Source organism: Zalophus californianus, chromosome 3 (genome assembly GCF_009762305.2).
Source record: "Zalophus californianus isolate mZalCal1 chromosome 3, mZalCal1.pri.v2, whole genome shotgun sequence".
Lineage (NCBI taxonomy): Eukaryota > Metazoa > Chordata > Mammalia > Carnivora > Otariidae > Zalophus > Zalophus californianus.
This window is the reverse complement of record NC_045597.1, coordinates 140,538,325-140,564,452: the sequence shown is the minus strand read 5'-3', so window position 1 is coordinate 140,564,452 and position 26,128 is coordinate 140,538,325. Positions and strand designations below refer to the sequence as shown.

At 42.4% G+C, this 26,128-nt stretch overlaps 1 protein-coding gene across 1 annotated transcript in view; it reads left to right on the top strand.

The window, feature by feature from the left end:
- The window catches only part of PDE11A (phosphodiesterase 11A), a 387,294-nt gene that overhangs the window by 271,671 nt on the left and 89,495 nt on the right, over positions 1-26,128 (top strand). Inside the window, exons 11-12 of the mRNA XM_027589688.1 lie at positions 24,036-24,182; positions 24,421-24,528. Coding sequence (XP_027445489.1) covers positions 24,036-24,182; positions 24,421-24,528 — 255 coding nt within the window. The remainder of the gene's footprint in view (positions 1-24,035; positions 24,183-24,420; positions 24,529-26,128) is intronic.

The following is a 26,128-nucleotide window of genomic DNA, read 5'->3' as shown; positions in this document are numbered from 1 at the left end:
ATTAATAATGTGCCACCCACCCACCAAAAGTGTTCTGGTAAATACTCGATTAAATGAAGCTAAAAAGTGACTTTACTGCACCCTTCCTGAGACCTTGTGCCCTCGTGGGCATTGTACTTCGTATGGTAGAGTATCAGCTTTGCCCAGCCACTTTTGACCCCACCTGTTTCAAAGTCCACCTGCTCATGGCTTCTGTAACAGGCAGCACCAGTCTGAGCGCATGCTGGCCTGGGGCTACATGTCATCAAAGGAAAGGTGCAGGAAGTCCTAAGAAGGAGTGGCTGGGTGATAGACATTGGGGAGGGTGTGTGCTATGGTGAGCACTGTGAATTGTGTAAGACTGTTGACTCACAGATCTGTACCCCTGAAACAAATAATACATTCTATGTTAAAAAAAAAAAAAAGAAGAAGAAGAAGATAGTAGGAAGGGAAAAATGAAGGGGGGAGAATCGGAGGGGGAGACGAACCATGAGAGACTATGGACTCAGAGAAACAAACTGAGGTATCTAGAGGGGAGGGGGGGGGATGGATTAGCCTGGTGATGGGTATTAAAGAGGGCACGTATTGAATGGAGCACTGGGTGTATACACAAGCAATGAATCATGGAACACTACATCAAAACTAATGACGTAATGTATGGTGATTAACATAACATAATAAAATTTTTAAAAATTGGGAAAAAAAAGAAGAAAACAAGCAGAGGCATCTGCTAGCGGCCACATTCTGTGATCTGAAATGCCGAGGACATCCAGCTCCTGGCATTGATATTATTCTGAGCCTGAGCCTTTAATAATTAATAATTATTATTAAATAATAGTTGTAGTAAAGACTTGTTTCAGGAATTTCCAAAGATCGTCACTTTAATTACAGTAATGTACATTTCAAAGCTGCTCCATTTTTATTATCAGTATTTCTACCCTGAAAAGAAAATGTGTTGCTGTTTTGAGTTGTAAATTGCCTCAAAGAAGGGAAGCTCCTAAAGATTCATAGTGCCTTCGAATACCCAGAGGCGCTCAGGGAGCAGGTCTTTACCTCCAACCAGGGATCTCGGAAAGGAGGTGGAAATAAAATGGAACTGACAATGATATTGAGCTTGAGAATGTGCAGGAATTAACGATGTACTAACTATCTAACTGCCTAAAATAAAAATGGGTAGTCAGTGATTTGTATTTTACTGGGCAGAGGTGGCAAGGTTTCTTATGTGCGGCTGAGATTATGTACTGTTGTAAATGAAACCTAAACTCCAGTTTTCAGGATCAGAGAAGGGAGCTCTCTGAGCCTCCATCTTCCCTTTTGCCCAGGACATTCTCGGATTTATCTGACCTCTTACTTTTCCCGACCAGCTCATCATTTTTCCATTCATAGTTGGGAATACATAACAATACAGTAATTTCTAAATCACAGTAAAATGGTGACCATACTCCATGCCAAATGGCCAAGAGCCTTAGAATTTATTCAGATGAGGTGTAATGAAAATAATAATAATGACAATTATTATTTTTACTGTTATTCTAGCTATAATTTTTCATTATTAATTTACCTACTATGTGCCAAGTACTGGACATGTTTATCTTAATTTAATCATCAGTATAACTATGTGAGATTAGTGATTTGGGCCTTCTTGACCTAATGGGGAGCTACAGCTCAGAGATGGAAAATAACTTGCTCAAGTCAGCACTGAAGCTAGGATTGAAATTACTGTCCATAAAAAAAAAAAAGAAGAAGAAAGAAACTACAGTCTATAATTCTTTTTGCGGTAAGCCCTTCTCTTAAATGTATGGTATACCTTATTCCATTGGTTAAGGGAAATGACAATACAGAGGAGAAAATGATACATGTTTATAACTTTATACATGAGCTATTTCAGTATACTGAGACTTCAGTCTCTAAATATAAATATTTTTACAACATTTTTCAACTTTTAAAAGATGATTTGGCATCATTTAACTGCAGCTCTTATTTGTAGAATGATGTATGGGGCTTACAATAGCAGATTAGTAGACATGTATATATTTATATTTATATAGATAGAGCTACATGAACATATGCCAGCTTTTATTTTGTCTAGTGAGCATTCTTTGATGTCTTTACTATGGGAAGATGACTTTCCAGACCCGTCTCTGTGGCACATCAACTCCTAGTTCTTTAGGGAGCTATAATCATTGGATTTGCTTTACTGGCCACATTCCTTTAATGAGCCCCTTCATGACACATTTATTGATAAGAAAGATGGTTGGGGTGAGGACCACTGTCTGTAGCCACAGAAAATAACAAAGCTAACTAGCTTCTTAATCCCACAATCACTACCCAGAAAGAGAGGTGTAATTCTGACATACTGAATCCATCTGAACTATGAATCTAATGTTTGGTGACCTGTGGGAAAGAAGTATAAAAAAGAACAACCACCAAAAACCAACCAACAAAACAAAGGGCAGTTAAAATATGAAAAAAAATAAAAAGAAAAAGAAGAAGATAGCAGGAGGGGAAGAATGAAGAGGGGGAAATCAGAGCGGGAGACCAACCATGAGAGACTATGAACTCTGAGAAACAAACTGAGGATTCTAGAGGGAGGGATGGGTTAGCCTGGTGACGTGTATTAAAGAGGGCACGCTCTGCATGGAGCACTGGGTGTTATGCACAAACAATGAATCATGGAACACTACATCAAAAACTAATAATGTAATATATGGTGATTAACATAACATAATAATAATAAAAGATTTAAAAAAAAGATGAACTCCTATATATCCAGCAAAAAGAATGTTAGATGGTGGCTAAAATATATTGGAAGCATAGTTGGGAAAGTAGTCCACTCTGGTCTATCCTGGCAATAGCATACTCTGCATCTGACTCAAAGAAAATAGCTTTTGGCATTTATCCACGTAATTTTTTACCACCTAATTCAAAAGCAGAACATTCCTAGGTCTGGCAAAAAAGCTATTTTGATATTTTATTTTTATTCTCCAGAAAACAGTTTCCAATGCGAAAGAATAATTTTATCAATATAAATAATCTACCTTCAGGTGTTTTATATCACATTCAATGACAAACTATGAAATGTAACATTTTGTGCTTTGACAGCCCATGAAATCCATTATCTCTCTTTATAGATCTTTCATTCAGAAAAAGATTTGAATTTAGAGGATTTATGGTCCAATCAGAAATATTTGAATAAAAGATTTGCAGCTTTTAAAATCAATATTGAGATTTACTAGTGAAAACCTAGAGCCAGTGGGTGAAGTTTTATTGTAATCATTTATCCTTTGTGACCTTTAAAAGAATTTAAAAAAAAACACAAAACTGCAGTCTCATGCCCATAGTTTATATCCAGCAACACCAAGCAAGAGCAAGAAGCTTTTTTCCTTCACCTGGTGGTTCATGACTTTGCCAGGAATTACCCGTATACTGTTTCTATGAGGAAGAGGACACGGGGTGATCTCGGTATTTAATAAGGTATGACTAGGTAAGACAGAGAGGGGGCTTTATCCACCTGGTGTGTCTTTATAAAAGTAACTGGAATGATGAGAAATATGACCTGATTCATTTTCAGAATATAAATTTACAATCTTGTCTACTCTCTTTTTTAGATGAGTTAGCATGCTGTTCTTCTATACGGGTCCAAAAAATGGACTCAATCTAAAACTTCCATTTAATCAAATCATTATCATAAAGGACAACTATTTCCTCTCAGTGGTAATCACAACTTTAAGACTATTCTCTCTTGGATAAATTCTATTATTTATAATTTATTAGATTTATTAAAATGCTCCCATGTGCTAGAATTTTCTTGGTAGAGAAGTGCAGATATGATCATTATGTTAAAATTCATCATCTGAAATGCTGCATACTCAAAGCAAAGCTACAGAATGGGACTAACTAGAGTCCGATTTAAGGGAGAGGTTGAGCAGAGCACCCTGAAAGTTGGTAAATTCTGCTTCTAACTGGAAGGGGGACGTGGTAGGGGCAGCAGGGTCTGGTAGAGAGAGCCCTGGGCCAGGAATCATGAGATCCTGATCCTGGCCCTGACACCAACAGGTGCTCTCACAGTTTGGCCTAGACTCCTTAGCAAACTGCCGGTGCTACCCTTAGCCCATCTGGCAGGGAAGTGCGGTGACTTTGGTGCAGGGAGGGCTGGAGGCCAGGCTCCCAGGAGCTCGTACCCAAAGTGAATGATTGCAAAGTGAAACACTCAACAAGGTCAAGAGCCGGTTAGTTCCCAGAGTGGGGCAAGTTTAAAAGTGAGAGACAAATTTTCAAAACAGAACACAGCTGAGGGAACATCAGGTACTATTTCAGGAGCAGTGAAGCAAGACCCTGACAAAGTCTTTGGTGCTTCTCCAACTTCTCAATCTCCTCCTCCTCCTCCACTGGTGAGAATTCTATTCCCAGAACACCCTACTGTTACATGGAGGCAACCAGTCAACCAATTCCCCACTGCTTCTTTTACCTTCACCTCTGTAAACCTTTAGGACATTCCTACTCCCACCTCTAACCAGCTGTGATCATGAAATGTTTTCCTTCCCCTCTCTTCTCCTTTCCAGGGCTTACCCACCTCATGTCTATCCCCCAAACCTCCATCTTGCAGTCAAAGTGTAATACTTTTTCTTCTAGATGGTTGTGAACTTTCCCCTGGCAGTCACTATCTGTCTTATTGACACTGGTAGTAGATAATTCCAGTCAATCTCTTACTATTTCCATTTAGATTTACCCTCTATGTTGTTAAGATTCCTCGCTCGCCACCTTTTTCCTGTTCTTGTCATCTTCCACTCTCTCCGCATCTCTGTTCAGGCTCACTCATTTGGTTACAAGCTCTGAATTCTTCCCTAGCCACAAATAGCTTGCCTGCACACTAGCAGGTGAAGCCTGTCTTTGCCAGACATAGGGATCCAGGGCTGTAGTACTTTTGTCTCACATGGGCATGGCCGTTGTCTTTTGCTCTCAAGGTTGCACTGAGAAATCAAATACCAATCTGACTCCTTTTCTTTTTTAAGTTACTCATTGTTAATGTTTAGCAGTTGGTAGATTTTTTTATCCTTCTACATTAGATTTAAGGAATCTTATCAGAATTTTATCAGGATGTGGGGCATTTTTCATTGTTTCTATAGATTTCGGTCTTTCATCAATTTAGGGAGATGGCCTATTTCGGTTGTTTAATTATTTCCTCTCTTCAGTAAGTTGCTTTTTCCTCTCCTGGAATGCCTGGTGTTTGCTCATTTTCCTCCTGGATCTATCCACCAGGTATTTTGTCTTTTCTTTCCAGATTTCTAGATTTCCCAATGTTTCTATTTTTCTTTGTGCTTCAATATATTTCTTTGACTTGGTCTTCCAACTCACTACTTCGGATCTAAATGGGACCTATCTTCTTCACTTTATCTACAGATTTTTTTGAAGAAAGTCACCATTTTTGGTCCCATTTTCCTGCAGTAATTCTTAGATGTGATGGTGATGATGGTGATGGGCAAATTGTCTCCTGTGTCTTTTAAGCAACTCTGTTTCTCTCTGGTGACTGGTTGCCTTCCTATGCATTGTTATTTTCCTTTGTTCATGGAGGTCAGGTCCAATTCCTGGCAGTGTCCAAGGAGCATGAGAAGGCTCAGAGGGCCCCCCAGAGTAAGCAGTGAAACAACAGGGCAGGTTGTCAACCCCTACACAGACTTCAGCAGAAGAAACCTTGGCTTCCTGGTTTGCTCGACTGACTGCAAGGAATGATGCCATTCCTGCCTCTCACTGGTAGAGAAGGACTCAGCTTACCTGAGGAGCTTGCAGGGGAAAAGCTGAGGAGGGGCCAAGGAGAACAGATACACTCCCTTGTGCCATTGCCGGCCCCCTCCAAGAAGGACCACTGAGGGTTGGGTGTTCCTCGAATTTCCAGAGCTCTCCAGTACTGGGTCCAGCCTCTCACCTGGCCTGGAGAAGCCAGCATCCAACACCAGCATTCTGACCAGAACACTGGCAGAGTCTGGATTTCTCTGGAACCCTCACAGTCCTGCAAGACTGCCAGTGGAGGGGGGCTGGTGATAATGTCCCAACATGACATCTCATCATCATCACTTGGGGAATACTTAGAAAATAAAGACCCCAGGGCCTGCATCCTAGACTTACTGAAGCAGAATTTCAAGTTAGGGCCAGGAAATCTGGGTTTATAAGCTACCCATTTGATTCTGGGATGGAACTAAATATCAAAACCACTGATTTAAAGTGGAAGCTGGTGCTTTCTGCCTAGGGGTGCTAGGAGCCCATTCTAGTGTTGATACGGGTTGTATATGCTCAGGTGAGAGTTCTGGCCATTGTGTTTTATACCCAAGGGTGCCAAGTCTCCCAAAGACCTATACTCAGTCTCTTTTTCTTTCTCAATATGCCACTTTTTCTCCTTCTTCTTTTTCTTTTTTCTCCCTCTTCTTATATCATGATTTTTCTGTCACATACAAAGTCTGCTATCATTTGGGATAAGAAGGAAAAGTATCCGTGAATGGTAACAGTTATCCTTTACTATGGACACTGGCCCTAAAAAAGCCAGGGCAGTATAAAAGAAAGAGAATGTACAAAGGAAAGGGTCATTATAACAACTCTCATTAGCTTCTGTTGAGGCAAGAACCACAGCAGAGGTTTGTTCTAGCTCTCATTACACGTCCACTGTCGGTCAGCTCTGGCTGGCTCCTTCCCCACACCTTCATTCCAGGGCTTGAGCTAGAGAGTTGGCAAACCACATGATGGGCCCTATGGATTTGTTCCCTCTGATGTGGGTGAGATGGGGTGGTGTGCAGTCACCCCCACTCACATCCCATGGGCCAGAGCAAGTCATGGCCAAGCCTGAGGTCAATAGGCAGAGAAGTAGTGCCATCCCATGGGAGGCACAGGGTCAAAGTGCAAAGACACGCAGAATCTTCTCACATGGAGAGAAGCAACTCATCAAGAATAATAATACCATTTGTCATAGTCACTGCGCATCCCTTTCAGAAGTTATCCCATGAAGAGGCCCAATCAGGAAAGTCCCCTGATACACAGTGATTGAATAACGTAACCTGGACCAGTGGCCAACTGCCTGTCCCGGCTGGTTGATCCCCTGGCGGGTCCTCCGTGATTCGGGAAGCCGGGAATGTTCTTTCTCCTCCTGCCTCCCACAGCGTGAAGAGGAATTTAAAGGAGGTTTGAACATACCTTAGGTTCATGCTAATCTATCTAATGTTACCTAGTCAAGAAAAGCATGGAACATTGTGCGTGGTCCCCGTCCTCAGCAGTCTCCCCCAGCACAGAGGGTCACTGGCAGACCTCAGGAATGTCCTGTCAGGTCACCAGAGCATAGTTCTCCTCCTGCCTTTCTCTCAGCGCTCTCCCACATGCTCTTTCCTTTTCTTCCCCTGGATCTCTGCCTTTTACCATGTCTTGTCTTTCAAGTTTCCTTCCTCCCTGTGTATCCTGAGCTGGAGCCCCACTTTGGTCTTAGAAATGTGGAAGTCTCCAGCCCTTCTTGCCTGGTGTCAGGCTGGAGCAGGGGCAGAGGAGGAGGGAGGGGAGGGAAGCCCCATTGTGGTCTGGACCCCAGGTGACAGCTAGCTTATTTTTCTTTTTGAATGATCCAGATACCTGAAAAGTACAAGCCATCTCGCCCAGCCAAGATTGACATAGATTTAGTCTCCTGCTCACACATTCTCTCATTTCCAACTTGAATTTCATACATCGGGCCTCTTCAGCAACCCCTTCCTGGTTCCCAGCTGGGAGAGTGATAAAGCTCTCTGAACCCTTACTCCACCCCTCCCTTCCCTTTACCCTTCAGAGCTCTCATGCCTCCTTAACTTACTTGGACTTCTTACCAGCAAGTTGGTCAACCAGTCTGAGCCTCGCGGGGCCATGAATATTCAAAGAGAAACTAGCTGCGGTGGTACCCACTCAGAAAATGCCAGTTCCTTTCTTTTCATTTCTCTTCAAAGTATTTGAGAGAACTCCTTCTTGGCCACCTAAATCAGGTGAGGTTGATTTTGGAGGCATGTCTCCCCTGAGCCCTCTTACCCCGTGCTTGCATAGTTCAGAGCGTACAGTGAGCACCCGATGGCCCAGTTCCCTTCCCTCATCCCTCACCCCCCTGCCCCTCCCCTTGTCAGCCCCGTGCCCTCCACACGGGTCCTCTTCTGATCTCCGTTTCTGCACAGCCAAAACCGAGAGAGCAGCAATTGCACACTTAACCCTTGTGCGGGTCTAACAGTCAACGATCCCAATAATCAGACTATGAGAGTTTACCAGAAAATCGGGAAAGCCGCAAAGTCCCATTATTTAAAACTTAACGTTCTACTTCCGGTGTCTGTAACCAAGCCTCTTTATTAAGCTTTGATTCTTCTATCCCTCTCCTTGTTCCAAGGAGAAGGAAAGAAAAACCATTATAGACAGCTTTATCAAACGACTCTTCACATCATTAAATCACTGCTGTTTATGTAGAGGCAGGACACGAATTCCGAAACATGTTATCCACAAATTCCAAAAGCAGCAGAGGAGGGAAGAGCAGCTGATACTGAACTGCCTGGTAGTTCCCCTGTGATAAGGTTGGTCCCTAGTCCTCCCGTCACGCCAGCTCTGCCGAGATCCCTTTGACCTGGGGGCCCCTCTCTCAGAACAGAGGTTGAGAACTGAAACCTCGATTAACTCTACTGTCTTTTGGAAATGGAGCTTTTCTTCAAACCTCAAGATACTGCTACCTCTTATTTTCCTACCCACCCCTCCCTTCGGAGGAGAGTGTTCTCAGAGAATGTATCCTTTTATATCTGTCAATCGAATTTAGCTAACACTTATGGAAAGTCTGCCAAGTGGCTGCCCCCTGGGTGGTACAAAAATGAAGTAGGCACCATTCCTATTCTGTCCTGCCCTTCAGAGAGTCCCTGTCTAGTAGGGAAAATGAATTCAGACACAGTGCTCTGCAAGTGCCCCAGGAAGCCCTCACTAAGGATTTGTTGAATGAATGAGCAAAAGAATGAATACACAACAACTTGAACAGAGAGCAGACTATGGTAAATGCTATAAAAGAGAAGAGAGCAAAATATCCTGCGAAGGTTGATGGGAGAGATTGCAGGTGGCTAGAGACACCGGGGAGGGCTTCATAAGGGGAGACAGACAAGAGACGGGGCCCCACGGGGGTGAGGTAGATTGAGGTTGGCACACCAGGGCTCTGCGGGAATGAAAAATCTTTCCTGGCCTTTTCTCAACAGCACCGCCACGCAGTAATTTTCTACATAAGAGAGGTACAATGATAGGAACGCAGGGATGGTGAGGGCTTGTTCCACAAGATATGAGGCCGAAGAATGACTTGGTTGCTGGCTCTCCACAAGAGGAGCACCTTCCCTGGCAGAACGGGCAGGCTGATTTCATGTTCGACAAGTTTACAGTTCCCCCGATCTTTACTTTTTGAGATGTTTAACTCGAACTTGACAAATCGTATTTTCCTCCAGTGTATCTTGGATACCCCAGCATTTCTTTCCAAAAGTGAATATGGTACAATTTGCTGGGGAGAGAAAGCCTCTCTAGATTGTCTTCTCTAAGAAACCAGGGAGAGGAAGGACTGGAATTGTAATCAGGATAATTTTGAAGGGGACCACCATTCTTGAGTCTGACATAAATCATTTATTTTGAATATTTGGAAATTTAGTATTTAGTTCATCTGCAAAATAATAACCACCTGTTGTGAATGGAATTGTCACCCACCCCATCCCTCACTGCAATTCATATGTTGAAACCCAACCCTAGGGCACCTCAGTCAGTTAAATGTCCACCTTCGGCTCAGGTCATGATCCCAGGGTCCCAAGATTGAGCCCTACATCGGTCTCCCCACTCAGTGGGGAGTCTGCTTCTCCTTCTGCCCCTCCACCTGGTTGTGCTCTCTCTCTCTCTCTCTCTTCTTCTTTTGCTCTCTCTCTCTCTCTCTCAAATAAATAAATAAAATCTTGAAAGAAAGAGAAAAAAAGAAGGAAGGAAGGAAAGAAAGAAAGAAAGAAACCCAAACCAGTTCATTAGCATGTGACTGTGTTTAGAGACAGAGCCTTTAAAGAAGTGATTCAGGTTAAGTGAGATCATAAAAGCGGCCCCAATCCAAAATGACTGGTGTCCTTAAAGAAAAGGAAGAGGCATAAGGAATGCCTACACACTGAGGAAAGGCCATGTGCAAGCCAAGAAAAGAGGCACAGGAGAAACCAAACTTGCCAACACCTCAATCGTGGACTTGCAGCCTCTAGTCCTGTAAGGAAGTGCATTTCTGTTGTTTAAGTCACCCAGTCTGTGGTACTTGCTGTGGCGGCCCTAGCAGACTGATACACTGCCATCCACTGAGGGCCTACTAAGAGCCTGGCACTGTCCTACGTGTTTTATCTCACTTGACACTTTTAATGACTATGAGAGTTATTTTTACGCTCCTTTTTCAGAACAGGAAGTAGATGCCCAAGGCCAGAGCTCTAGTAGGTGGCGAAACTCAGATTCAAAGACATAAATAACTGTTGGCCCCAGACAGTATGCACTGAGCATACCACCAACCCCCATTTACTAAGTACAAGCCATGAAAGGAGTACTAGGCTATAATAATTGCTGGCATTTGAGAATCTTAATCTTTTCTTTATGGAACTTATAAATGATGAGAGACAGACTTACAAAGATAAATATATACATACGTACTGCATGGATGAGAACATCTGGGATTAATAATGCCATGGCAGCATCACTGAGAATGTGAGCTAAGAGAGCACTCAGATGGTGGTGAAGATGGTATAGGGTAATGATTACACACATTGGGGGCAGGGGGCAGATCCAGCAGTTTTCTAGTTATGTGACCTTGGCGAAGTTACTTATATTCTTAACTTCGGTTTTCTCATTAATGCTAAGTGGGGCTAAATTGGGCCTAATAATAGAACATTACCCAGCAGGTTGTTAGAGGATTCAATGAGATGCTATAAAACACTTCGTATGATGCTTGGTGTATAGTACATCTCAAGAAGTGCATCATGGTGATTAAAAAAAAAAATTCTTGGGGCGCCTGGGTGGCTCAGTTGGTTAAGCGACTGCCTTTGGCTCAGGTCATGGTCCCCGGGTCCTGGATCGAGCCCCGCATCGGGCTCCCTGCTCAGCGGGAAGCCTGCTTCTCCCTCTCCCACTCCCCCTGCTTGTGTTCCCTCTCTCGCTGTCTCTCTCTGTGTCAAATAAATAAATAAAATCTTTAAAAAAAAAATTCTTCTAATGCGTATGCTACTAGGAACTGATAAAAATAGCCAACCTGTTGAAACATGGTTGAGTTCTTGTTTAAATGAAAATTATTCATGTTGTTAAATTTATGACTATTTTCACTGACCCTTGTATGTGGGTTTCTAGATATAATTTCACTTCCAAAATATTTTTGTCCGATCCAGCACATTTAGCTGGAGTCAGATAGCAACGCACACGACCAAATGTCCATCTGGGTGTGGGGGACGGCCTGACAGAAAGGCAGGACACAAAGGACTAATAAAATACCTGATAGAGTCAAAAAGCAAATTAAAAATAAAGTGTGTGTGCACATACATGCACGTGTGCGCATGACAATACATGCATGGAGGTACGTGTGAGTGTGTTTTCAGGAGCTCCTCCGTCCATCTGAGAATAAATCCAAGTATGATTCAAGACAGGGAATTGTGGCTGAGGAATCAGCACCACACCCCTCTTTCCTCACTTGACAGATTGCTTCTTTACTGCAAGTGATGGCTTTATTCACCGCTATGAGTAGAAACTTCTTTTAGAATGCTTCATGGGCTTTTATGGCACAAACCAATATAAATATTTACTGGATCTATAAGTAAAAGCACATAAATTCTTATTTATCTTGCAGCATAGAGGAACCATGAAAAACATGTGGAAAGTTGAGTCTATTTTTCTCCAAGAAGCTACTCAACTACATGCTGAGGCAACAGCAGAGAGATGCTTAGTGTCAGAAGTGACAACGAGGCTCTACGATACTTTTTGATCACAGGATGGGAAATAGTTTCTACTGAATACCTGAATATTGAAATATGTACTCTGATCAGCTCACTGGAAAATGACGATTGGGTGGTCAACCACAGATGTCCATGGAGACAGACTGGACTCCTAACCCCAAGTAGCAGGCCAACAAGAGTACGGAATTCAGAGTATGGAACAAGGGGAGAAAGCATAGGATCAGGCCAATAACATGAATGGAAAACCGAAACAAAACCCAGTCCTGGTCACTGACTCACACCATCCTCTTCACCCCCAGTATGGCCCACTGTTGCTGTTAGCTTCTAATTTTAATCCCATTGTTCAAGTTTTCCCCTTCTGTAGCTCTGTTCTCATGGTGGGTGTGGAACCTTGGAAGAGAGCATTGAGACCCATCATCCCAGCACACACAAGGCAGGGGCAGATGGACTTCCACCGAAACCATAAAGAGAGGAAGTTGAGCTTCCAGTTCTCTTTGATCCCCCAACATTATTCTTCTCTACTATTCACTGGTCTCCAGGCTCCACGCCCCTTGGTGTCCTCTGTGCCTTAGGTATTATGGTTCAGCATTAGTGTTTGCTTGTTCCTATGAATTCTTATTAGTGGGAATTCTTTGATAAGCCTGTAATTTCAAACCACAGAAACAAGGGAGTATGATGTTCCTTTATCTTTAGCCATTTTTTAATAAAGTGCAGAACCAACCCACCTTGTCCCCATTACTGGTTTCTAAACCCTGACCCATCACCAGGGGCTGATGTCCCAGACAGCCTCACGTTTTGAAATAGCACCACTTTTGGGGTGCTGTTTCAGGCAGACAGGAGAGAGCTCACCTGGAATTGTAGATCCCCGACCTCCATCCTGGCATGTAGGCAATTATCAATTCAACCCATGTTGATATCATATTTGTGCATAAAGTTGCAGTTTTTTCTTTGCATTATTCCCACCAAGAGTTGGGAATTTCTGACAGTCTTTTGCAAGTTTCTGTTTGTGAAATTAACGTCGACGCCTGCTCACTAAGTCCAAACCTTTGAAAAAATTACAGCATGCCAAGGCTAACAGCAGAAGTGAACAGCGTTGGGTGCGTTGTTTTATTTTCTAAGATGCCTAGATTGTTCTAAAACTAATATAGAGTGGCTACTGGTTGGAGTAGATGGTATTTATAAGAAAATGACATTTGAAGTGTCCTTTTCTTTTAAGTGGAAACAATGTTGATTAAATCTATATTATTTGATATAAAATCTGTATTATTTCCTAGAGGATGATCTAGGTTATCTTCCATAAATCTCTTTTGTAATATTCTTTAATTTCCTGTTCCTCTTTGAGTATTCATCGGGTGGACTTAGGAACTTGGATAAACTACCACTGAGTGTAGAGTTTATCCTCACTCGTCACACAACTACAGAGTCCCTGTTAGGTGTCCTATAAGCTGCCAGGCACCGTAGAGTGGAGAAGAAGCATCAGTGGCTGAGCCTTCCCTCTGCTGGGTTATATTGCAGCAGAGGGGGGCAGCAAGGATCAAGCAGCACTCACAGCTCAGCAAGTTGAGGCTGAGGTGAGCAGGAGGCTATTAAGGTCCAACCAAGTGTGTGAGTCAGAAAAGCGGTATACAGAGGGGATGGTGGCTCTAGCAGGGCTAAGATGAAAGGTAGCGGTTTCTTGAGCTGGATGGGCCGCATTTGCTTTAGGGTATTCATATCTCACATCTCTCAACTCTGAAGTCTAACGCAGTCAACCCAAGCTTGGCTGACCGCAAACATCCCCCGGTCCTCCCACTACTAAGACATGGGAAGAAGTTCATGGTAACCTCACAGGGTCACCATGTTGCCCTCATGTATCCACTGCAAGGACTTATCTCCTTCTTGGAGAGATGAAGCAGGCTTTCTTGCCCCTCAGAGTCACACGGCTGATGAGCTCAGATGGGAGCCTGAAGACCAGGGCCACAGGCTCAGAGGTCCCTCTGTGGGTCTCCTACTACAAGTAGCCCTGGTGATGTATGCACAAATAGTGCATTAGTTTCACTCAAAATTAGAAAGCTACTTGACTCACTTAATTTTGCCTGAGCTTGGATTTCTGCGCATGTGTGTGTCTCCATATGAAGGATTCACAGAGGTGGTTGGCAGTAGGTCCCGCAAGCTCAAATCCACGAGAGGGTGTTGTGGCATGGTTGGGGAGAACGAGTAAAATAACTTTCAGTGAGATTATCAGGTGTTCATTCACTCGTTCAATAAATGTTTAGTGAGTTTCTTCCAGGTGCCAGGCACAGCCCTGCAAAACTATCCTAGACACTTAGGACACAAAAGTAAACGAGACAAACATAATCCCTACCTTCCTGTAGCAGATCTTTAACAAATAATTACATAACACATTACTGATGATGCACAGATGTCATCATCCAGCTTCCCACCCAAGTTCAGGTGTGCAGAGCTCCCCCACCAGCACTCCTCCAGGTACCTGGGACTCTACCCCTCTTTCTTGGCTTTATTGGTAGCCTTAGGTATTATATGTTTGGGGACTGGGCAGAGGTGTTGTTGCTCAGACAAGTGTCACACCCATTGAGTGGCTATCGGATGAGGTGCTGACACTGATGAGCTAAAGTCTTCACCAGTCTCCCATGGGACAAGTAGCTGGTGAATGCCTGAGTGCAAACAATGGGGGGTATCCACTTGAGCAAAGGCAGGACAATCCATGTGTGAATCCAGATTCAGCTACCGTATAGCTCCTGGAAGCTCAAACAATGTTTCCATGGTGGTCCTTTGCTAGGTGCATCTACTTCTTCTGCAGATGCCCCTATTTTCAAACACTGCTGGACCCTGACCCTGAGTGGGTGTTATTTCATTTACTCCTCACAGCAACCGCACAACAGAGGTTTATTAGTGTGTCTACACGGAGCGCGCCCAGTCTCAGGCTTACTTCAACTTCTTGCCCAGGGCCCTTAGCAAGTAGGGTCGGGGGTAGGATTAGAGCCTGTACCTGTTGTGTTCTAGGCAAGTTCTAGGCAACTACAAGGTAAATAAATAGCTTCAATAAAAAACAATTATTGGAATTTAAGCCACACTCTTTAGAAACATAACTGCACAAATCCCTATAGAGCCAAAACTTTTTCCTAGAGGATAGTATTGTTAGGATGATGCTTTATCAGTTGTTGGCTGTGAATAATTTTTCCCCACATTTTATTATGAAAATTTTCAAACAGAAAAGGTCCATTCCTACTATCTTCTTTTTTTATTAAGAAAGAAAGAAAGAAAGAAGGAAGGAAGGGAGGGAGGGAGGGAGGGAGGGAGGGAGGGAGGGAGGGAGGGAGGGAGGAAGGAAGGAAGGAAGGAAGGAAGGAAGGAAGGAAGGAAGGAAGGAAGGAAGGAAGGGAGGGAGGAAGTCCAAAGAATTGCATAGCAAACCCTCATCAATCAGTGGTTTTTCACTTCAAGAGTTGCTGTGTTGTTGCTATTAACTGCATAAACATTTTATGTGTTCATTTAATATGTATTTATTGGTCATTCTGTAGCTATGTAATTGGCATTTTTCTAGGCATCTGGAATACATTGGTAAACAATTTTTTTTTAATCTTGTACTCTGGCAATTATAATAAAGCAATTGCCTTCCATCCCCCAAATTTGCACACCACCCAAAGCCACCCCAGCTCTGAGTAATTTGCTGCTGTGCTTCTTGAAGGGATCGTGTTCACAACAATGGCTTTCTAGCAAGCATCAGAATCAGAGGGCTTGTTAAACATAAATAGAGTTTTCTGATTCAGAATTTGCATTTCTAACAAGTTCTCGGGTGGTGATATAGCTGGTCTGGAGTCCACTCTTTGAGAATTAATGGCTTGGGAAATTTTTCCCTAAAAACCACAAGAGACATTTCTCTGTAGACTCAGAGATAGCATAGCTGTGTCTCTATGGGTTCCCTGTCTTTTAAAAAAAATCTTACGAACTCTGTAAATTATCTAACATACCAGATTCTCTTTATAGTGGTTGCTAGGAAGCTTACAGGCAAATTTCTGGCTATCCTTACAAATGTCTTGACGCTAGGGCATGCATTTTGTCTAGTAACTTCACTTCTGATCATGATTTATATTCCTATCCTTAGTTTCTCTTTGATTTCTCTTTCTGGGCTCTTTTTATTTTCTCTTACTCTTTGTTATTGCATGGATTTTTGAAATCCACATTAAACATTTTTTTTGGAACAAAGCAGGCTATGTATATACCACTACCACCAGCAACAACAAAACAATACTTTGATATACCATATTGACTAAACTTTAATAAGAAAGCACTTTGCTAACAGAAACATTTTTTAAAAGAAAAATTACTTCACGGGGCTCACCTCACTCAGGGACCATTGGCTTGATTTTAAATTAAAGATTCAACACATCATCATCTCTTAGTGCTAATTCTCTTTCATCTTACCCACTGCCTTTAAGACCACCGTAATGTACTGAATGCAAGACGGATTAATCTTGTACTCTTAAACAATCTTCTTTCATAAAGAAACTACAGAGAACATGAAAATATATAAACAAATACTGCATCATACATGAAAATATATAAACAAATACTGCATCGTCTGACCTGGTATATCTGCATGTGTTAAAGAAGAAACACTTGATACCTTTAAAACACACACACACACAACTTATATCGAATTGCTTTTAATTTTATCTTAAATGTTACATACTAGAAAAAATAAAATCTCTTTAAAAATGACCAGTTGCTGTTGAAATGCAGTATTTAATTATTATTATTATCTCCACAGTGCTGCTGTGGAGACTGTTTCATTGATAAACATAAAAAAGAAGGGCACATTAGAAATATGAAAGAGCCAGTGTTAAAAAGACATCACATAAAAGAAAGTGTCTCTGTTTCCAAAAGGAACACCCACTCTGATGTTTCTTTTACTTTTTGTTCTCACCATGACAAGAAAAATCTGTGGGCATCATGCCTCCCGAGGCTTATGTTGTTGCATAAAAGGTAACAAAGGCGGTTCCTGAGATCAATAGGAAACAGGTAGCACTGAGATTGTTTAACCAGAATAGCTCAAACAGAAATATAAGATTTTTAACTTCTGGTAAAATTTCTGAAAATCACATGTCAAGAGATGATAGAAGTTCCATTCTCCTGTTAAGAGATTCAAAGTAATAAGTGTACTCAAGCCTAGAAAACCAAAGTGAATTAAGCAGTAATTGAGAATAACTAAAGGTTAGTGAGAAAAGGGACATACTGTATCTAAGAGCTCATATTTCTTTAAACTGTCCTCTCTTTTTTTCAGTATAGTGATTATTGACTACAAATCCTCCTTGCTTTTATGCACTTAAAAAAGACAAATACATAAAATGCCCTTTGACTTGGTTAGCTGTGTAATGGGAAGTGTTGCCACTGTTTAGGTGAAGCTTAAGTATGCGTGTATACCAAGATTCTGGGAGGAAACAGCCCTCAGCGTGTACAGAAGGATCACCTGGTGAGTTTGTCAAGCTACAGAACCCATGTTAAACAACAGAGGAGTCTGAAGAAAGCTATGGACCCCTCCCCCCCCATTACAAATAATCACATTCAAACCAATCTGCGTACCTGATTCAGGGACCTACCTACTTCCAGCTCTAAATGGTATACATGAAAACCCTAGAGTATAAAGTGACTGTAAATATTACAGTGACTTCTATAACTGCGGAGAAGGACAACATCACCGTAGGATGAGATAGGAATGAATGAATGAATGGAAATGAACTTGTAAAGAAGATGGCATTTGAATTTCAGTTGGCACAGAGTAAGGAAGAAGTCAAACCCCATGGCGGGGGCTGGGGAGCAGAGTAATCTGAAACAGAGACGGAGAGATGAGAAGAAGAATAATGAAATGCCCCGCCTGATGCTTCCACAGACGACTGGCAGATGGTAACGCTGGATGGGCAATGTTTACGAAGAGCCTTGAATGCCAAGCTAAGGAATTTCACTTCATTCAGCAGACCACATTGAACACTTAGAGGTATTCGAAGAGGGAGTTATAAGATAAAAAATGGTGTAAGCGGAGTCAAAGGCATAAAGTCTATGTTTTAACATAGAAGCATGTTAAAATATACTATGTTTATATTTTAACCTGAGATAGGATAGGGCCTTATAATTCTTCTTTTAAAAATATTTCTTGACAATTCTTAGACATTTATATTCTCTCTTATGTTCTAAATTTTACTGTTTCCACATATAAATTGAGCCCGTGAGCTGCAGGGTTTGGTCATCTCCTTATTGTATGTCTGGCCCCAGGAACACGACTCAGAGCTTCACATTACTGCCACCCAGGCCACCAGCTGGCTTCATAGCCTTTTGTGGCTTCTGGCAGCATTTTGTAGACACGCAAGGTGGGTGTCACCAGCAAATGTGCGGGGCAGCCAGCACCTCCTCCATCAGCTGAGCAGCTGGCTGCTGGAGCTTTGTTGCGCTACCTTCTTTGAATTCCGTATCTTTCCCCACACGTGCCACAGGTTGTGGGCTCCCAAATAGCCCAGCTTTCCTGTTTGAAAGTTGATTTAGGAAAGCAACGTTGTACTGGGATTAATGAGAAATCGTTTCCTTTGGGGTGCCTGGGTGGCTCAGTCGTTAAGCGTCTGCCTTCGGCTCAGGTCATGATTTCAGGGTCCTGGGATCGAGCCCCGCATCGGGCTCCCTGCTCCGCAGGAAGCCTGCGTCTCCCTCTCCCACTCCCCCTGCTTGTGTACCCTCTCTCGCTGTGTCTCTCTCTGTCAAATAAATAAAATCTTTTAAAAAAAGAAAAAGAAATCGTTTCCTTTTTTCCTGAGCAAGAGCGGAAGTTCGTTAAAATGTCACTCTTTGCCACCAGAAATATGACTGTAAACTACCTAAACCACTAACTACTTCTAGTACCGTTAGTCCCTCTAAAACCTGAGTGACACATATGTTTTAAGCATTTCTCAACTGTGTCCCAAATGTCCAGGGAAACCTTCCCAGGTTTCTGACAAAAGGATCCTGTCTAGACAGAAGGATCCCTCGTCTTCCTGCTCTCCACCCAGCATCTCACCTGTTTGCTGCTTCCCTTACTCTTGCCTGGCCAAGGGTAGTATCAGCCCCATGCATGCTCTGCTTTCCCGTCGGAAGCTAATGTCATTTGCCTGAAGTCTGCTCCTGCTCCCTCAGAGAAGAAGCTATTTTTTTCAGGATGGTCTTGGGAGTATTGAACTGATTCTGTGTTCCCTTTAATCAAAACAATGCTAATGACTGGGGCTATTCTAAAGGCAGTTGTGAACCTAGAAACTTCCCAAATGAATTCATGTAAGACCAAAACATTATCCTCTTAAATGGTTCCAGGCTGCTCATCATGAAAAATGGATCGATAATTATCTGGATCTAAGTCCCAAACACCGCTCCTGGTGCACCCAAGTTAGCTTGCATAAAACAAGGATGAGGGACCCTTTGGCTTGGCAGCAGCCCATTTTTAGAGGCAGTGTAGTGGTTGGGAACCAGTCTCTGGTGATGCCCCAGGTTCAAATCTGCCTCTGCCAGTCACCACTGTGCAAATTTGAACAGATTACCTATCATCTACTCCAGTTGCCTCGTCTGTAACATGGGATTAAAAATACTCCCTACCTCTTCGGGTACTTGTGAGGAGCAAGTGAGTTAATATGCATAAGGTGCCAGAATAGTGCCTGGCACGTGGGAAGAGCTATAACAGTGTGGCAAAATAAAGAACGTTGCAGTCCCTTCCACATCCCCACAGCCCAGTCCCTTGCCTTCCATAATCCCAGGATCCTAAAGCCCCCAACTTCTGCTCTTGTCCAGAGGAGTCCGTGAGTGAGTGGGCTGGGGTGGCGACAAGTCATTCTGCCTTTGAAATGCTTGGCCTGGACCACCACCCACTTTGTTGTTTCTTCCCATTTTCTGAACATCACAAAACGTAATATTCATGTGTCAGGGGATCCAGGATTGTATTTTAACATTTTATGGCCTCTTTGCAAAGCTACCTTTTCAATTTTAGAGGAGGCAGTTTTATGACTTCCTTTGATAACCACTTAACTATTAAGACCCAAACAAAGAAGAGGCATGGTCAAAGGATATCAGGTACTCCCAGCCAGCTAGAGTCCCACTTCTTGAACATTATTCAAATTAGCTCCAGGACTCATAATTCTGTGTTTTCATTTATTGCTGCAGTAAAGTAAATTGTTCTTTTATCCAAATGTTATTTCCTGGCTATTAATTCAGTAGTTACTTTGGATTGTAGCACTCTTCTTTGATTTAGGGATATGGTGCCTTTTAAATATTTACAAAAGTTGAAGACTGACAATTGGAGAAACTGACTTTGATTTGTTTTGTTAATATCCTATGTCTAGAGTAATTATAGGTCTGGAAGACGTGATCCCATTCTCTGCTTATCAGAAGATATGCAGAGCTTGTGTTTCTATAACAAGGACATTTGGCAACAGAAGGCTCTTCCCAACTCTTTTGCAGACAAGATCTCCATGCACACCTCCTCAGGACACACTCTACTCTTAATTCTTCATAATTTCCGCCAGAAACCGCTCTTGAACCCAGGAATGGGGATGAAAACTATCCATACTTCTCAAAATACCTGAAACTGGCCATTTCTGAAAGGCTGGGGACTTTCTCTGCATCTACAAGTGCCAGCAAGGGTTTACGACAAGGCTTGGGGTGATCTATATAGGCTGGTATGATTTAACAGTGGATCAATCAACCTGCTAGGGGAAAAAAGACAAGGTCAATAAGTATGGGTCTTGGTGAACCAGAGGTCACCCTACATTTTTCAACCTAATGTTCTTATTTCCTTTCCATTAACATTTCATAATGAAAAAATGCCTATATTCTTTAATTTTTAAGATAATTAAGTGAATTTAGTGCCTTTGAAGGGTAGAGGATTTACAATGGCATCAGAGACGACACTATTAATAATCCACAAGACAGGGGCCACCTGGAGAGCAGCACGGCCTCCACTGCCGTATAAGCTCCTCGGCAACCGGCTGGGAGGGGGTTGGACTTCCTCTGCCGACCCAGGACCAGTCTCTTCTCCTGAGAGCAGAAACACTTGTGTCTTTTGCGACGGGGCTCCTACCCTCTTGAGAAGTGGTTTTCCAGGTGTATTTGAGTTTGAACATGAACAAACTACCATGAGCACAGATATTCTAGGCAGAGAGAAAGCCCTTGAAACATGTGGTGGAAGTAGAAAGCCGTTTTGGAGTTTCCCTAAGGGAAAGGAACACCACATCCTCCTCTAAGAGTGTTACAGCCTAAAAGGCAAGGTCAGGATTGACACAGGGGTACAGAATAAGAGAAAAGGGTGTGCACGGTTGCCGCCAGGCCCATGCACATAGAAACAAAGGGACTAAAAACCAAAGGCCAGTTTACCTCTGAGTTCTCCAAGCTGATCATTTAAGTCACCATTTAAAAAACACAATTTAAATGATTTTTGGATAACGATGGTAGAGTAAACTGACTTTTTCTTTTGTTCCTGCCTCAGGCCCCACTAAAAAATCATAAAGAAAATTTTTTTTAGGGTACAAATTCTCAAAAACAAAGAAATTGGGAGAGGACTTAATAATAACAAAATTTTGAAAGCTAGAAAACAGATGGATAAATATTAAGTAATTTAGCAAACCCAAGAAAGCCAAAATAAGCCAGCAGTGGGAAAAGCTGAGAGACAAACAAATTTATACCACAGAGCCCCTCCCAGATAGCTCCAGAACTGGCTAATTAAGTACCTTTGGAAGTAGGGATGAGGGTGGGACTATGTCCAGGAAAATGGGGAATCTAAGAAACAGTGACATCTCCAGATCCTTTGTCTCACGCCTCCACCTCATAAACACTGAGAGCTGTGTGTAGCTTAAGAGCGTATAACAGCTGCTCCTTGGGTTAGGGAGACACCAGCGCAGAGCTTGAGGGTAGGCCTACAGGCTGCAAACAAGGCTGAATGAAGGGCTAGAAACCAGTGCTGGGGCTCCTCCCCCAAGCCCCTTCCCAGCCAGGCTCCACCCTCAAGAGTCTTCTCTGGGGAATCTGAGTAGCTAAAGAGCAAAGTCCTAAAGATACCCCACATTTGGTGGCTTTCCCAAGGAAACAGGTCAGTTAGATTCCCCCTCCAGAGAAGGCTGCCGAAGATTTAACAGGAACTATTAGAGCCTGACTTGTAAACAGAAGCTGAAAATCAAAGATGACCATACAGCTAAGGAAAACCTCTAACACTCTGAAACCTCTGATATATGAAAATGATTGCTTGACAGATAAGCTGATTAAGACAGAGACTAAACCATAAGCAGATGAATGGATAAAGAAAATGTATTACAGTTGACCCTTGAACAACATGAGGGTTAGGGGTGCCAACCCCCATGCAGTCAAAAATCTGTGTAAAATTTTGACTCCCCAAAAACATAACTACTAATATCCTTATTGACCAGAAGCCTTACTGATAACATAAACAGTCGATTAGCACATATTTTGTATATTGCATGTATTAGGTACTGTTAATTCTTACAATTAAGTAAACTAGAGAACATAAAACGTTAAGAAAATCATAAGAAAGAGAAAATACATTTACAGTACTGTGTCGTCTCTATTGAAAAAAAGCCGCATATAAATGGACCCATGCAGCCCAAACCCATGTTGTTCAAGGGTCAGCTGCATACACATGCAACGGAATATTATTCAGCCTTAAAAAAGAAGGCAATCCTGTCATATGGTACAACGTGAATGAACCTTGAAGACATTATGCTAAGTGAAATAAGCCAGTCACAAAAAGATAAATACTACCTGATTCCCCTTATATGAGATATCTAAAGTAATCAGACTCATAGAAACAGAAAGGAGAATGGTGGTCGCGGGGGCTGCAGGGGAGAGGAGAATGGGGAGTTGTCCATTGGGTGCAGAGTTTCAGCCACACAAGGTGAAAAACTTCCAGATACCTATCGTACAACAGTGTGCATATAGTTAATACGGTACCATATTTATATATTTGTTCATTGTTCTTCTGTGTTGTGGGGAATAAACAGTGTTCTGATTTTAGCCTAGAGATGTAAACTCTTATGGAGGAGCCTGGAGTTGGGAAGGCAGGACTGATTATATGGTTTCTAGAATGCTTAGAGTGACCAGCGTTGGATTTCATTGCTCAGCCAAATTAGTCCCAGGGTGAAGATAACTCCTTGAGTAATTTACACCCAGTGAATAGACTAGGAATATGAATCCAGAATGTCCCTGATAGCTTAAAAAGGTAGAAATTATTCCCTTACCAAGAGTGGCCCAAAGGATATGGTGAACCAAATGAAATCAGCATGAAAATGGTTCCCTAAGATTTTTTTCTTCCCTTTAAGTTTGTGTGGGGCAACGGATGGACAGCTGCCTCACGTGAGTGTTTTGAAAACCCTGAATATGTATGACCAGTATTGTAATTACACTGTGATGTTTATGTAGAATGAAACTAAACGATACTGTAAATTTATTCTTTTGGTGAAACATATGCTGGTGCTGATCCTCCAAACGTCGCTATTCTATTAAGAAAACATTTTGTGCCAGAGATGCTCTGTCTGATCCTTTCCATCCTTCTGAATATACAGAACACGTGTGTAACAAAGGGCATGTGCGGAGCTACAATATATAAGGACAGAAGAAACGGAAATAAGGATACACAACGCAAGGATATAAGAATACAAGAAACAAGGCAAAGGGGTGTATTATACCATGTCCTCCTCTGAATAGCAGCATTTAAAATTCACAGCTGCTGGCTGCCCAGATGTTTCTTGCATTTAGTGCTCTGTAATATGCATCAGAATATATTGTATGACTGCAGTTTCAGTAAACTAGACAGCTTTTATTCTAAATTCTGCAGACTAGATCCAGTGTGTATATTTTTCCTTCAGAATAGCTTCCCTTCCCCCCTCCCACCCTCTTCATTTGCTTGGGGCATTTGCAGCTCGGAAACAAAAAACATTTCCAGCTCAGAGTTTAGCTCTATCGGAGTGTAAGTGCAGGTCAGGTGTGATTTATGTGGCACGTCTGATAAGCAAGAAAGGAGAGAGCACGATGAGGGCTTTGGAAAAGCGGGTAAACTTGGCTTGACTTCTGTCTTCTGTTTTGTAGGCAGCCAACGTCCCTCTGGTGTCAGAACTTGCCATCGATGACATACATTTTGATGACTTCTCTCTTGATGTTGACGCCATGATCACAGCTGCTCTCCGGATGTTCATGGAGCTGGGGATGGTACAGAAATTTAAAATTGACTATGAGGTAAGATGTTCTGACAAGGCGATCTGTCTGGGACAACATGGTAGGCAGCTTTCCCAAATGCAACTTGAGGATGATACTACTCAGCCTGCACACCTCCTGGGATTACCGTGAGAACCCTGGGAGGTTTGTGGAAGGACTTTGGGTGGTGAAGATGACTCAGACATAAGGCATCGTTTTGGTAACAGCCCACTGGAGACACATCCAACCGCCTGATACAACCTTTCCCTTCCCATTTCAGACACTGTGTAGGTGGCTGTTGACAGTGAGGAAAAATTATCGAATGGTTCTGTACCACAACTGGAGACACGCCTTCAACGTGTGCCAACTGATGTTTGCGATGCTCACAGTAAGTGTGTTCGGTAGCAGTGGAAGGTCATCTGTCATTTGGAGGGACCTAGAGGCCTTCTCCTTCACATTTCCATTTCTCTGACAAATTGCCACATGATTTATTTTACACTGGAACTTACCTGCCCTGGATATGGGAGTATATATTTCACAACAATTTCTGGGCTTTGAAGCAGTAAAATCGCTGACACCTTGAAGCAGGTGTAGTCTTGGCATGATTGCTTGAGCCTCTTTTCAGTGTTTTATCTTGGGAAACTAGTTCTTTTTACAAAAGAAATGCTTGGATTTTCAAAGTAATCTTTTTGCAGAGGACAGGGGCTTGAGTAACAAAACATAAGGGATCCCTGGATAAAACTCTCTCGGTTGGTGAAAAGCCACAGTCAGGGCGTGTGAACATTACCCACGGGAACATGGAAATCCTGAAAGAGCGCTTATCTGTGAGATGCCCAGGGAGGCAAGGGAAGAAAGAAGTAGGAGCAAATGCCGTTAGGGCTTAGGGGCACACGAGGCTTAAAATCTCTGTTCTAGGGGCTGTCACCCAGGGAAGGTGGTAGTCTGGTTTTTGGAGATGGTTAGAGCCACTGGCCAGAGGTAAGCCTTGGAATTTAAACTAACAGCAAATGTTTGTGGCAAAGATTGAAACCAAATCTTCTATTCATCTCCGTTTACTGGCAAGAAATAAGGCTTGTTTTGGCCTTATTTCCACTTATACTGTTAAACTGTAATCAAGTAAAATGTTTTCTGGCTTAAATATATTGGCTTCTCTGGCCTCTTGGTTTTATACATACACATATGATGTAGACATATACATATGTACATATATTTGTATGTATAAACATATTTACCATATAAAATAGAAAAGAATACAAGTTTTAATTATTATAGCATAAATCTAAGTACCTTACATCTTTGTACCCACACTGAAATTTAAACCCAAAATAGGGAACTCCAAATGATATACATTTTTCTTTGGCCAAATGAGCAAATACTGTTCTGCTCCTTCCTTATGAAATGATCTGTCCCGTTCTCTGCCTATTAAAATTTTACTCATCCTTGAAGGCACTGATCCATGCCAGTTTTTCCCAGAGTCTTCCCCTATCTCCCCAAGCATCAATAATTACTTCTATCTCTGCACTGTGTCTAGTACAACATATCTTTCTTTCCTCTGTGTATCTTAAGGCACAGGTTGCTAATTTTGCTATAGAGTCAGCAGCTTGAGGCCGAAGAGATCATTTCTTATTCTTTCAACAACATTCATTTGTTTGCCCAATGAAGGCATTTTTTTGCTGAGGGCCTCGCCAACACTTTGCATGCCCTCGTACACTTGGTAGGTTTTCAACAGATGTGTGTTAGGTTAACTTAAACGCCAATGTGCATATAGCATAAGATGGGACCAAAATGTCTTCACTTTTACACTGGAGGACATCTGTTTTGGATCCTTAGCCGCTTAAGGAGCAAGCGGATTGGCCTGGAAAAACTGGACTGACCCTGTCCTTCTGTAACATACCCCATGAAAGCAGTCGGCCAGGCAAATGAGGGAGGAAGACGCTTTGAACTATTAGCCTTAATTGTTCAAGTGCCAATGTTGCTTAAAAAAAAAA